We start from the raw sequence: 14,373 nt of genomic DNA on the forward strand, positions 1-14,373 counted from the left end.
CCCTGCCCTGTGGCTGGGCTGGGGAAGCAGGGAGGTGGGGACACCTCCCGGCCAAGTGACAGTTCCCCCACCCCACCCTGGCTGGGACCAGCTGCCTGCACGCCAGGCCTGTGGTGAGTGATCGGGTCTGAGGAGACCACACAGAGGGGCCCGGGCCGAGGAGTCTGCTCTCATTCCCACTGAGGAAGCCCCAGTCGATGGTCACCTTCCAAGCCAGGCAGTGGCAGTGCCAGTGGCTGCAGTGGCCCCCAGGAGAAGCAGCCACCAGACAAGACTGAGGTTCGGGGAATGCCACCGAGTCCCCCCTGGCCTGGCTGGGTCCCCTCTGTGGTCCCGGGATGTCAGCTTCCTCGACAAGGAGCTGTTGCCCCACCGTGAGGCCCTGCCAGCTTCTAGGCAGTCCCCGGGACCTGTCAGCCTCCCTGCTCCCTGACGGCCGGGTTTGCCACAGATGCGTCCTGCTTAAGGCTTGGAAAATCCATTTAGGCCCTGTCCCCAGGAATTGGCCTGCTTCACTCCATCCTGAAGAGGCTGAGCTGCCGGCCCAGGGAAGGGCACCAGGCAGGGGTTGTGGCCGCGCGGCAGGAAGGGCCCACTCCTTGGTGGCCTGGGGGTGTGCCTGGGGTTGGGCAGCTGTGTCCCCAGTGCTGGCAGCTGGCTGTGCCCAGGCCCACAGGGACGCAGCCTGTTGGGGTACCAGGGACCTGACGTGTTGCACATCCAGGTGTCCACATGACTGCCCCACAAACGCGCTGCTCCAGGTGCTTTCCAGGTGTTAACTCACTGAGGCTACAGACAGGCAGGCAGGTGCTGCTGAGCCCAGCCTAATGTCGCTGGAGCCCCTGGGCACTGGGACCGGGGCCTCTGTGAAGGGCTGAGGCAAGCTCACCCCGGCTTTGCAAGAGGGAAAATGGAGATTGACCCAGCCTGGCCCCTCCCCTAGCCCAGAGGGCCCACCCATGAGCTCCGGGCAGAGGGAGCCCCCACAGATGGACCAGCCAGGGCGCTCCGGCCAGGAGCCACGCAGGGTCTCCTCTGCATCCCGCATTGCCCCCAGCAGCCTTCCATTCCAGCTGCTTCCGGCCGCAGACGTTCCTTGTAAAAGAACACGCGGCGGATAGCACATGAGGCTCCAGGGACTGCAGCCGCCCACTGTGCTCGGTCTTCCCAGCGCCTGCGAGACGGAACGGAGAGCATGACTCCCTCCGCCTTCCCCCGGCACTCAGAGTGGAGGGTCTGACGACACATCAAGAGCAAGGGGCGAGCGTGGGCCGGCCACCATCTACTGACGCTTCCCCGAGGCCACACACACACGTCCTCTCAAACATCAGACTGAGAAACAAACACGTCGCATCCCGCCATGTTCTCCTTGAGGTGGGAGACGGGGCCACGGGCATCTTCAGTACCAGTGTGCATGGCCCGGGCCCAGCTGGGAGCCGGCGAAATGCTCAGACTGGCCCTGGGTGGACAACGGGGGCCCTGGGTTCAAGCTGTGGCTGAGGGTGAGGTGGTTCAGCCACGACAAGCACCCCAAGGTGCCCAGGAGGACGTGACACGGGTGTGGTCTAGTGGCAGTCAGCATGGTGGCCCCTGTGCCCAAGACTGAGAGGAGGAAGAGCTGCCCCCGTAGCAGAAGCGGGCTGCACCTGCAGAGTCAGAGGACCCACTGGGCCAAGGACGTTCCAGAAGGCAGGCCGCCAGGAAGGTGTGCTGTCCCACTACAGCTCCGTCCCATGAGAAGCTGAACCCAGGCACGCCGCCACGCCCAGAGGTGGCACCTGCACACCCTCCCTAAAATAGGCCCAGGGACGCTGCCGGGGGAGAGGGCGTGTGCGTGAGCGGGCCTATGGATGGGAGGGCCCAGGAGCCGCGGAGTTTCGGAATAATTTCTCACACCTGGGCCCGGCACCAGCACCACAGTATTTAATTGATTCTCACTTTCCTAAGGCCCCACTTGGCGCAGGGGATCCTGGCTGCCCTGCCGGCTTTAACTGGAATGCAGGACACGGGCCGGTGGACCCGGAAGCCAGGCTCTGCTGAGGCCCGAGGTGGCCCTCTCCTGTGCATGGGAGTCCCGGGCCATCCTGCTCCAGCCCTAAGAGAAGCCTCACCCACAGAGGCCGGCCTGGGAGGAAAAGGCCTGGCCCCCGGGGCCTGGGGGACCTCGCCCCGGCTGCTCCGTACCTTCTCCGGGACGCATCTTCCACCCCTAGCCCTGATTTGCTCAATTAGAGAGCCAGCCCTTGCCCAGGTGATTTCTGCTTTGTGGAAAGGGGCCCCCACCGGGGTTCGGCTGCATCCACGAGCTCCCCGGGCCGTGTCAGGGGGTGGTGTCAGCCTGGCCACTGGCCCGGACTGCCTGGTACACGCTGAGGAGGGAGGAGACGGTACCCAGGAGGCCCACCAGCCACGGGGGGAAGCGGCCGGCCCACAAGATGCCCGGGGGCAGCCAGTGTACGGCGTTGGCCAGGTCGGCCAGGTTGCTCAGCAGAGTCAGCACCTCAGACTGGACCTGAGCCTCCAGGGCCCTCTGCTTGCTCTGGGGCATCCGGCTGTGGTGACAAAGAGACACTCAGGGCGGGCCCGTGCGTGCCACACCCACCCGCACCGGGAGGTGAGGAGTGACCACAGACCCTGCTTGTGGGGAGCACACTCACAGGGACTGAGCCCCTGTCCCCCCCCAGAGAGGGAGCCCACAGCGTGCAGAGGGCACAGACCAGCGTGGAGGGTCTCCAGCCACACCTCGGTCGTCTGGAACCCTGGAGTGGGGGCTGGGCAGGGGCAGGGTCCCAGCACAGCTCCACCTCGCCTTCTTTCCCAGCGTGAGACAGTGACAGTGACCGTGGTCCTCAGGAAGCCGGCTCCATCTCCCATCATCCCCCCTGCAGGGGCGCAGCCGTGAAGGCCAGCCCTGGAGTCCTGGCTCTGCCGCTCCCTGCCCCACAGGGCCTCAAGCAAGCCTCAGTGTCCCTGTCTGCACCACCCACCTGGCAGCACGGGGCCTGCACGGGGTGGGGCTGATAACTGGTGGCCGCTCTGAGCACCCCCCAGCTGGGGAACCACGGGGGCCCGAGACTGCAGCAGGGGCGTCGTACCTGGCGCAGGGCACCGTGGGGCCCCTCAGCCTCTGTCTCAGCTTCAGGACCATCCACAGGGACCTGCAACACCAGAGAGGATGGGAGGACACCCCGCCGGAGGGCGAGAGAAGCAGGGGGGCGCTCAGCGCTTAGCTCCCCAACGCCAGCCCCAGGGGAAGCCCTGCCGCCTGCCACCGCGGCCACAGGCTCCCTGTAAAGTTGGCTGAGCGCTCCCCGGAGCTCCAGACCGGGCCGGGCCTCAGAAGCTCCAGAAGACTCATCCATATGACAGACGCCCACCTGCTCGGGGGGTGCTGCACCAGATTCACGAGCATCTAGCACCTCTGGCGTGGCCAGCCACGCTCTGGCCCCGCTTCTGCAAACTACTGGCCCAGGGCCACGGTCCAAAGGAACACCCGCCACGTGGGGTGTTTACGACCCAGCCGGGAGGCCGCCCCTCCGTAGATGAGGACACTGAGCCTGGCCCACAGCTGGCCTGGCCTGAGGAAGCTGCTCCCCAACCTGCGCTTTGGCTGGCTCGCCAGGTGAATGTGGTCCGCATGGGCACCCTGTCTGTCCCACCCCTCAACACACACACACACCCTGGACGCTGGCCGGCCCTGCCTGAAGTGAGGCTGGACAACCCTCTGGTGTCTGCAGACTGAGGAAGCGGCTCCCTCGGGGACCCTGCGCGCTGCCCACCCAGGCTGCACCACTTGGCCTTGCAGCCTGCAGCCCCGGCCGTGGGGCGTGCCGGGGTGGGAATGTGCCCAGCCCGGCCCGTTTGAGGGCTGAGCTCAGCCAGACGTCCCAGCTGGGAGCTCCAGGGCCTGGTCACATCTGTGCAGCCACTGTGCAGCCATCCAGGTGACACGTCCCCAGGGAGGATGGGACACAGGGCAGCACCTGGAGTGAGGCAAGTGGATTTGCCTCAGAGCCACCTGGGGGATGAGGGCGAAATGATGATGCCTGGCCCCCAGACGCTGGGAACTGGACCCTCTGGGTGCCTGGCCCAGGCACCTGCATTCAGCAGCCTGCCAGGTGATGCTCGGCACCCTGGGGTCTTTGGGACACCTGGTCATGTGTCCCAATGATGGGGAGCACACACCAAACGCTCCCCAGCCCCCACACCCCAATCACACCAAATATAGAGATGACGGAAAAGCCACCTGCTCTAACAATGAGGGACGCATAGAGCACGCAGGATCTCCAGGGCAGTGGAACTGCTGTGGATGACACTGCAGTGTGGATCCAGGTCATGACACATTTGTCTAAACCCACGGAATCTGCCACACAGAGTGAACCCACATGTCAACTATGGACTCGGGGTGACAATGATGTGACCATGTTGGCTCATCGATGGTAACAAAGCTCCCACTCTGGTGCCATGTTGATCGTGCGGGGGCCGTGCCTGTGTGGGGGATTATGGGAACGCTCTTGACTTCCAGCTCAATTTTGCTGCGAACCTAAAATGGCTGTAAAAAAATAAAGTCTATTTGAAAAAAGATTCATGGAACCAAGGCCGCCCCATGGTCACAAGGCACTCGGAGGAGAGGCCGCAGCCCAGCCAGGTGTCGGCCAGAGCCCCGAGCACACGGGAAGCTCCTCGAGGGAGCTTAGATCAAGAAGGAGCTGCATCCGTGAGACAAGATCAGAGACGAGGGAGCATCAAAGGCCGGGAATAATCGCCGGTCTAGAGAGTGGGGGTCTCTGGGTCAGACTGTGGGTGACTTGAATCTTCCACTTTGGGGTTTGTTCATTTTCCAGACCATCTACCATAAGCGTATAATTAGGGCGTCTGTAATGGGGGACGGGGAGGGGACAAGGCCTACTGAATGTCAGTGTCCGGCGACAAGTGACAGCAGACGTGAGCACTGCCCATGCCACGCCACTCCCCAGGTCAGGGGCCGCCCTGCCATCGGTTCAGGGATCCGAAAGACCTTTGCCGCCATGAAACGGAGACACGCCTGTGCTTTCTGAGCAGGGCCTCTGAACAAACCCACTCTGCAAACGTGCAGAGACGGAAATGTTTGGGAGGAAACCATTATTTTAAAGTTCTGGAAACCTTACTGGTTTCGGAAACACGGAGCCAGTCAGGAAACTCCTGGCTGGTTCATCTGGGGGACGTTTGCCCATGACAGCACATGCAGGGACCCAAGTAAAGGCAGCCACACCGGCCACTTCTGTCCAGGCTCCGGAGTTTCTTCTGCTGGGGTCTGCTGTGTACCATATAGCCCCAAAGATGTCCACGTCCTCATCCCCAGGACCTGTGAGTGTGTTCCTTTATGTGGCAAAAAGGACTCGGCAGATGGGGTTAAGTTAAGGACCTACAGAAGGGAGATTATTCAGGTGGGCCCAATGTCATCACATCCCATAAGAGGGAGGCAGGAGGGTCGGAGTCACAGAAGATGTGACAACAGAAGTAGAGGCTGGAGTGACTTGCTCCGAAGCCGGAGGAGGGGCCCACATGCCAAGGCATGCAGGGCCTCTGGAAGCCGGAAAAGGCCAGGAGCGGATTCTCCCAGAGCCTCCAGAAGGACCACAGCCCTGCAGACACCCTGGTTTTAGCCCAGGGAGGCCTGTTTTGGACTTCTGACCTCCGGAACTGTAAGATAATCCATTTGTGTTGTTTAAAGCCACCGAATGTGTGGCAATTTGTTATAGCAGCCAAGGGACAAAAACAGAGGGGTGGCGACGAGAGGAGGAAAAGAAGAGGCAAAGAGCCCACTCGTCCAGCCCATCTGCCATCCGCCTGGGGATCTCGGGTGCCCGCTGGCGGGCGGCGACGCCACCTACCTGGCAATCCCCAGGAGCAGGGAGAGGCCCCAGAAGGCTGTGCTCAGTGTCCACCACCGGGCAGAGTCCACGCGGAGGATCTTGGCGTCGGCGGCCCAGGCGACGTGCTCGCACGGGTAGTAGAGCTGGTCGGCCAGGTTGCCCAGGACAGACACGCAGCGGACAAAGATGTCTTCCTCCTGCAGGACCAGCAGGGAGAGCGGGATGGGCCTAGGATGAGACCTACCCACTGCCCACCTTAGGGGCCCAGGCCGTGCCGGGTGGCAGTCACAGGGCAATTCCAGGCCCGCAGGCTGGCCCAGGGCTGGCCCCAGCAGGAGAAAGGCCTGACTTCTGCTTCTCAGCCATGTGGGCATCGCTGCCCAGTGGAGCAGCAGGCGCAACTCAGCTGCAGGGTGGACTCCCGGAGGAGCTTGGTTCACGGTCAGCCCCCAGCCCCAGGGCCTTTGCACTGCAGATTTTAAGTTCCCAGATGACTCCTGCTTAGGACAACTTGGGACGCCCTGCGTCCGCGCCTTCCTCCCCTGCAGGCTTCCACTTCCCGTGCACCGGTCTCCAGGCAGGGCTCTGGGGCGCGGGGCAGGCAGAGCGGGGTGGGGCAGTAACACCTGGCTGCGAGCCGGCGCTGCGCTGCTCGTGGGTCACCGTCGCCGCAAACGGGCAAAACGAGGCGCGTGGGGTCAGCGGCCACCCGCCTGGGCTCACACAGGGACGGGCCTCAGGCGCTCAAGTTGCAGAACCCACGCCTTCCAACCCTGAGTCCTGAACCACGGCTGCACCCAGCCAGGCAGAGCCAGCTGAGGCCGCGGAAGCCGCGTCCCCGGAGCTGCATTCCCGGCCCCGCCCACTCGAGGCCCCGCCCCCGGAGGCCACACCCCTGCCTGGGGACTCGGGATTCTTGCAGAGGACACCTGGCGGTGGGAGTCTTCTGGAGATGCACCGGAAGTGGGCCCTAATCAAAGGGGAGGGTGACGAGATGGGTGTCAAACTAGAGGAACACTCAAGATTTGGGATGATCAGGCCATGGGTGCTGGGGGCGGAATGGGGGCGTATCTGAGCATTGAGTGGCTCAGACAGGAGCCCCCTGGGAGGGCAGGGGGAAAGGGCAGGGCAGCCCAGGGCGGGGCATGACTCAGCCCGGTGGGCCCAGGGCGGCTTCTCAGACCGTCCCCGGGGAAATGTCCTCTGGGGGAGGGCCAAGATCGCCCCCAGGTGAGGACCACTGCTCCAGATCGACCGGCATTCACGTGGAATAACGCAGGACTGTTGTAACCGCAGAACGTTATAAATAATCTGCATGTCCACCAAGAGGGGATCAGTTAAATAAATCAGCATCCGGCTATCCAGCAGAGAACTCTGTGGCCATAAAGAAGGAAGGAGCTCCTAGCTGTACTGTTAAGTGAAAAAAGCAAGAGGCCGAAGGTGTAAACGGCACGCAACTATTTATGTAAACAATGTGTATTTGCCTGAGCGGGTACAGGACATCTTAGGCGGAAACCCAAGAAGCTGACAACAGTGGCTGCCTCAGAGGAGGGAAACAGGGGGCTGGGGATCAGGAAGGAGAGAGACTTTTAATTATATAGTCTTTTAGAATGTGCAAATATATTAGCTATTTTTTTAATTTTAAATTAAAATGAGGGCTGGCCGTGTGGCCGAGTGGTTAAGTTCGTGCGCTCTGCTTCGGCGGCCCAGGGTTTCGCTGGTTCCGATCCTGGGCTCGGACATGGCACCGCTCATCAGGCCACGCTGAGGCGGCATCCCACATGCCACAACTAGAAGGACCCACAATTAAGAATATACAACTATGTACTGGGGGGCTTTCGAGAGAAAAAGGAAAAATCACATCTTTCAAAAAAAATTAAAATGACATCCGATCATCTCAAAAAAAGAAAGTAAAATTTAAAAAATAATAATAAACTGCCCCACACAGTTGCCTGTAGACAAGTCCACAAGACGCCAGCTTGCCAGGGTCTGCACCCCCTCCCTACAGCCCCACGCACCCCGTTACCTCTGCCCCCAGGCCGTACTGTTTAGTGTAGACAAACATGGCCGCGTCATCGAAGAGTCGAAGGACAGTCCTGCAGTGGCTGAGCTGGGAGGACAGCGCCAGCAGGCGCGTCCCCACTTCTGACCTGGCCGGACATTGTTGCACCAGGACCCCGCCGACCAGCTGGCAGCAGTACCCCAGCGTTCGGATCTGTGGGAAACCAGAAGCAGTGAGCATGGCCCGCTCCTGGACTGAGCTGGGTCACCCCTGACCCGGCCGGGGGCCCCGAGGGACTGAATAGGCCAAAGATGATCCATCAGCAAACTTCCACTAAAAGCTGAGAGTTTAAGAAGAAACTTGGAGGTGGGACAAACGGAGAAGCCTGACGTCATCATCCAAAAGGCACTGTGGAGGGTTTAATGGAGTGCTGGCTCATGTCACTGAGGGGCACAGTATTTGGAGGCAGATATGATATGATGGGGACAAGAAAATGAAACCAGGGGCCAGCCCGGTGGCACAACGGTTAAGTGTGCACGCTCCCCTTCGGGGACCCTGGGTTCGCCGGTTCGGATCCCGGGTGCAGACTTGGCACCTCTTGGCAAGCCATTCTGGGGCAGGCGTCCCACATATAAAGTAGAGGAAGACGGGCACTGATGTCAGCTCAGGGCCAGTCTTCCTGAGCAAAAAGAGGAGGATTGGCAGCAGATGTTAGCTCAGGGCTAATCTTCCTCAAAAAAAAAAGAAAAGAAAAGAAAAGAAACTGAAACCACCATTTCCCACCTCCTGGATCCTCCTTTTCCCAGCTGGCAAGAGGACCAGGCGGAAATGTATATTTGCATCCACCTGGCTGGGCCAAAGTCTGTGCCTGGGCTGAGGGGTGGGGAGGTGATCGGGCCTCAGCCCAGTGACAAAGGACAATTTCCTTGAATTACTGTAGTGACCAGGAACCCACTCCGTGGGTGATTTGGGACACTGTGAGCTGGGTCAGCTTCACCGCCCTTATATCTTTTTTATCTGCTTTTCAGAAATTGCCTTTTCCTGTTGTTTTATATATTACTTTCACTTGTCATTCCTTTTCAGCCCATTTGTAATGGAAAAACGCTGCAATTTAAATGTCCAACTTGGGGGGAGGGTTTGTCAAAACCTAAATGCCCAATTGTAGGGGATTTGGTGGGAACCTCATTGCCCAGCCACCAGTACATTCTCTGTACAACCTAAATGCCTGCCTGTATAAGAGACTAGTTGGGACAAGCCGAGAGTCCGCCCTCAGAGGCCTGGATGGAACAACCTAAATGCCCAGCCAGAGGGGATGTGGTCAGAACCTAAACATCCAGCCATAGGGGAAGCCCTGCGACATCCTAAATGCCCATATGAGATTGTTCAGGAAAACCCAGGGACCAGCTGCAGCGGGCTAGTCAGATCCTAAATGTCCAAACATGGATTTGGTTGGCATGTAAATGTCCAGCCAGGCTGAACTGGCCGAAACAACCTAAATGCCCAACTGTAGGGGATGTGGTCGGAACTTAAACGGCCAACCACGGGGGGAGCCCTGCAACATCCTAAATCCTCCTATGACATTGTTTGGGACAACCCAGGGACCAGCTGCAGTGGTCTGGTCGGATCCCAAAGGTCCAGACGTGAGGATTTGGTTGGTAATGTAAATATCCAGCCACGATGGGCGGGCAGGAATAACCTGAATGTCCACCGCCAGGGGACAGGGCTGGGGCCCAGCTCAGACGCGGCCTCTGCGAGGCGGGGATCCTGAGCGTCCCAGCCCCCTCTCGGGCCTCAGTTTCCCCGTCTCCGAGCTCTGGCCCAACGCGGACCTCCGGCCGCGCTCCGCCCCAGCCTCACCAGGCGGTCCCGAGCCCTGTACGACTCCAGCGCCGACGCCAGGCCGCTCAGCGCCGCCATGGCAACTCCGTCGTGACGTCACCGCGACGTCTGCGCGCCGCGCGGGGGGCGGGGCGCGAGGCCACGCCCCTCTGGGCCGTTCTGCGCAGGCGCGGCTGCGACCCTTTGTCCCTGAACCAGCTCTTTGTTGCAGAGAGAGCACGGCTTGCAGACGTTGCTCCTCCGAGCTCACGGATAGAATCGTTCTAGAAGAATAGAGAAAAATCCGGTGACCGGAGTTGCTCCCGAGAGAGGCAGTGGGTGGCTGGGAAGAAGAGATTAAATTGTTCATCTTTGTACCATCTTGTAGCTTCCCCCCTCTCCAGTTATGTTGAGACACAATTGACATACGTCACTATGAGTTTCGAGTGTGCAGCATCAAGGTTTGACTTGCATACGCTGTGAAATGATTACCTCAATAAGTTTAGTCTCCATCCATCAACTCCTCTCATATAATTGCGTAGCTTTCGAATTTTGTGCAATATGCGTTTCTTATCTGGTCAAAAAGTCAAATAAAATTTTTCAAAACGTTAACATGACCCGTTTCCTTTTTTTTTTTTTTTTTGAGGTAAAATTCACACAGCACAAAATTCACCATTTAAAATGTACCGTTCAGGGGCCGACCTTGTAGCGCAGCGGTTAAGTGTGCACGTTCCACTTCTCGGTGGCCCGGGGGTCGCCGGTTCGGATCCCGGGTGTGGACGTGGCACCCCTTGGCAAGCCATGCTGTGGTAGGCATCCCAAGTGTAAAGTAGAAGAAGGTGGGCACGGATGTGAGCTCAGGGCCAGTCCTCCTCAGCAAAAAGAGGAGGATTGGCAGCAGATATTAGCTCGGCTAATCTTCCTCAAAAAAAAATAAATAAAATGTACCATTCAGTGGCATTTAGTACATTCACATCTTGTACAAACATCACCCCTGTCTAGCTTCAAAACATTTTTATCCCCTTCCAAGGACACCTGCCACCCTTTTAAGCGCTCATTCTATTCCTCCGTGCCCCAACCCCTGTCAACCACCATCCACTTTCAGTCTCTATGGCTTTACCTATTCTGGCTATTTCCTGTAAAATTGTATAATATGGGATCATTTATATCTAGCGCTCTCACTGAGCGTGATTTTGAAGTCATCCGTGTTGCAGCGTGCGTCAGAACTTCATTCCTTTCGTGCCTGAAGAATCTTCCACAGCACGCACAGACCACATTTTTAGTTTATTCATCCGTTGATGGACATTTGGGTCGTTTCCACCTTTTGGCTATTGTGCATAATTCTGCTAGGACCGTGCTGTCCAGGTACTTGTTGGAATCCCTACTTTCAATTTTTTCAGGGAAATACCCACAAGTGGAATTGCTTTGACTTTTTGAGAAACTCCCATACTATTTTCCGCAACAGTTGCACCATTTTATCTTTGTTCCTAGTAGCAATGCACAAGAGTTCCAGCATCTCCATATTCTGGCCAACACTTGCTATTTTCCTTTTTTTTTTTTTAATTGTGGCCGTCCTACTGGGTGTGAACTGGGATCTCACTGTCATTCTGTTTTGCCTTTCCCTAAGGACTAATGATGTTGACCAATGGTGTTTTGCAAAATATTTCCTCTTGATTTCGACTCCTATTACTCTTCCTGCCTCATTCTCCGTTCCAGCCCCATTGCCTTGCTCCTGTTCCTTGAAGTTGCATCACCTTCTGCCTCAGGACCTTTGCACTTGCTGTTCCCTCTGCCCCGAATGCTCTCTCTCTGGTTACCGGCGTGGCCCCCTCCTCACCTTTTCCTCATGTTGACTCAAATAGCATCTCCTCATGGGACCTCCCTGTCACAGCCTCCTGGGCACTTCTGCTCACATTTCCTGCTGCCTTATTTTTCTCCTTAGCTTGTAACTCTATCTAACACAACTGTATATTTGCTTCTTTATCTAGTTGTCTGGTTATTTGTCTCTCCTCAACCGAACGTGAACTCCACCAGGGCAGAAATTCTGATCTGTCTTGGTCGCAGCTCTATACACACAGCCTGACCCAGAATAGGCGCTCCCTAAGTGTCGTCGCCTGCGGGCCTCAGCTCCCTGTCCAAAGCTGTCTGCTTGTGCTCCATCCACACTGTCCTGGGAGACCTTATCCACTCCCGCGACTTCCCTAGCCACCTCTTTGCTGGCCTCTCCCTCACCCCTCTCCAATCCTGACCAGTCTCGAGCTCCCCCTGCCCCCCCCCCCGCCCCCCCGCCCCCGCACACTTCCCCTGTTTGTCCCACCTGCCCCCTCACACTCAGGAAGTCCCAGACTGACCTTGGCACCATTCCCGAACGTTTGCTCTCTTGTGTCTCCATCTCAGGGCTGCCCTGCCCATCACAGAGCCACCCAGCCACACACCTGAACATCGCGCTCACCTCTTTGCCCTCTGCACACACGCACACCCCCTTCCACTTCCCAACAGTCACCAAAACGCCCCTCGAGTCCATCCCAGCCCCCTCCACGGGCAGCCCCCACTCTCTCTCATCTGGACCCCCAGCCCCGGCCGCCCCAGGCCTGCCTCCCCACAGCATCCCAAGAGACTCTTTAAGCCCCACATCCGACCACAGCCCTTCTTGCTCTAGACTTGGATGCAGGGGTCTGTGTGCCCCCATCCCCCAACTGGGGACACTTCCTGCAGCAGAAAAAATCTCAGCGAACCTGAAAGCCTGCAGAGGGCAGGGGGCCTCTGGCTTCAGAGGCTGCTGCTGCGTGAGAAGCTGGATCCCTTCTCTTGAGCCTGTGCTGCTCCCGCCGGCCTTGTAACAGCACAGTGCATTTCTCTGAGCACCTACTCTGTTCCAGACACCCAGATACAGCAGGGGGCTTTGCAGACGCTGGCCAGCCCTCCCAGCATCCCCCGGCAGCGTCCGCTTGGGGCTGAGCTTGACCTTTGAGAAAGAGACAGGAGCTGGTCTGGGTTCACAGCTGGCCTCGCTGTTGCTAGGAGCTGGCCCGGCAGTCACGGCCAGGCCCTGGTGTTCTCCCACGTGACATAAATAATTCCGCAGAACGCCGACACGGGACAAGGCCGCTCTGTGACCCTGGTGCAACGAGACAAAACAAGCCCGCTTCATAATCGTGTCTGAACACAAGCAAAACATGAGCATTGTCCAAACCACGACAGCAGCCAGATAGCCGCTTTTCCTGGCTCCTCTGTGTCACTGCTGTTTCTTTACCAATCCCGGCTGTATTCTTGCCTCGTTGCTGAGACTTCTTGATAAAAATTATCCAGATCCTCCATCCCCTCTGCTTCCTGCTAGCATCCACGGTCCACTTCTTGGGGCCTCTTTTTCCCAGGAGGTGGGGGGACTAGGCTGAAATGGGGATTTGCATCAAGCAGGTGGGACCAAGTCCTCTGCGGGGCTCAGGGCTGGGGAGCAGGTGACCTCAACGTGGTGGACAAAACGATCAGCTTGAATTTAGTAATCAGTGAAAAGGAATGCACTCGTCAATAAGTCCTGGAGACTGACCCACAGTACGGGGATTCCAGCCAACGAAACTGGGTTATAAATGTCAGACTTGTTCAGAGACTGTATCTTAATTGCTCCCAACAATTATGTGACACAGCGGAGGTGTTAGCTAACATCACCAAGGCAATCAGATTGCAACATATAAATGTATCAAATCAATGTGTTGTACATCTCCAACTCACACAATGTTGTATGTCAATGATACCTCCATAATTTTACGGGACTGGCCCCGGGGCGTAGTGGTTAAGTTCGTGCACTCTGCTTCGGGGTTCACAGGTTCGGATCCCAGGCGTGGACCAACACACCACTCATCAAGCCATGCTGTGGCGGCGTCCCATATACAAAGGAGGGAGAGATTGGCACAGATGGTAGCTCAGGGCCCATCTTCCTCACCAAAAACAGAAAGGAAAAAAAAAATCTCAATTAAAAAGAAAGAAATAAAGAAGGGACTCATTCGGTAGGTGATTGGGGGCATCATGAACTGGGACAGCTTCGTCATCCTTGTGTCTTTATTTCATCTATTTTTCTTTTTAAGAAATTGCTTTTTCCTTTAAAAAAATTTTTTATTGTGGTAAAATGCGCATGACAATATTTACCATTGTAACTATTTTTAAGTGTCCAGTTCAGTGGCATGAAGCCAGTTCACCTTCTTGTGCAACCATCCCCACCATCCCTCTCCAGAACTTTCTCATCTTCCCAAACTGAAACTCTGTCCCCATGAAACACTGACTCCTGATTACCCCCATCCAGATGTTTCATATATTATTTTTATTTGTCAGTTCATCTCAAAAAAGAAAGTCACAGGCCGCAGCGGCTAAGTTAGCACGTTCTGCTTCGGCGGCCTGGGGTTCGCCAGTTCAGATCCCAGGTGTGGACATGGCACCGCTTGGCACACCATGCTGTGGTAGGCGTCCCACATATAAAGCAGAGGAAGATGGGCATGGATGTTATCTCAGGGCCAGTCTTCCTCAGCAAAAAGAGGAGGATTGGCAGTAGTTAGCTGAGGGCCAATCTTCCTCAAAAAAAAAGAAAGAAAGAAAGAAAGAAAGTCACGTGCTCGCCTTGGCAGCACACATGCTAAAATTGGAACAATACAGAGCGTGCCCCTGTGCAAGGATGACATGCACATTTGAGAAGCATTCCATATTTTT

At 57.3% G+C, this 14,373-nt stretch overlaps 1 protein-coding gene and 1 pseudogene across 11 annotated transcripts; one reads left to right on the top strand and one right to left on the bottom strand.

Annotated features, from left to right (window-relative positions):
- Positions 1–790: 790 nt before the first annotated feature.
- PEX11G (peroxisomal biogenesis factor 11 gamma) lies at positions 791–12,841 on the bottom strand. 11 transcript variants are annotated; one of them, XM_070491854.1, is made up of 8 exons: positions 12,545–12,706; positions 10,378–10,593; positions 10,168–10,249; positions 9,715–9,959; positions 7,882–8,070; positions 5,874–6,052; positions 3,096–3,158; positions 791–1,174 (listed from the first exon to the last, which is right to left on the bottom strand). In XM_070491854.1, exons 4-8 carry the CDS (start codon positions 9,772–9,774, stop codon positions 940–942), a joined length of 726 nt encoding a protein of 241 aa, XP_070347955.1. In that variant the 5' UTR covers positions 9,775–9,959; positions 10,168–10,249; positions 10,378–10,593; positions 12,545–12,706; the 3' UTR covers positions 791–939. The 11 variants fall into 11 exon arrangements, with proteins under 11 accessions (XP_070347955.1, XP_070347953.1, XP_070347954.1 ...); XM_070491852.1 differs by having other exon boundaries at positions 10,378–10,597; positions 12,411–12,650; XM_070491853.1 differs by having other exon boundaries at positions 10,378–10,479; positions 12,411–12,631.
- Positions 12,842–14,275: 1,434 nt separating this feature from the next.
- Positions 14,276–14,373, top strand: LOC123279195 (U6 spliceosomal RNA; annotated as a pseudogene).

This window comes from Equus asinus, chromosome 20 (genome assembly GCF_041296235.1).
Source record: "Equus asinus isolate D_3611 breed Donkey chromosome 20, EquAss-T2T_v2, whole genome shotgun sequence".
In the NCBI taxonomy this organism is placed as follows: Eukaryota; Metazoa; Chordata; class Mammalia; order Perissodactyla; family Equidae; genus Equus; species Equus asinus.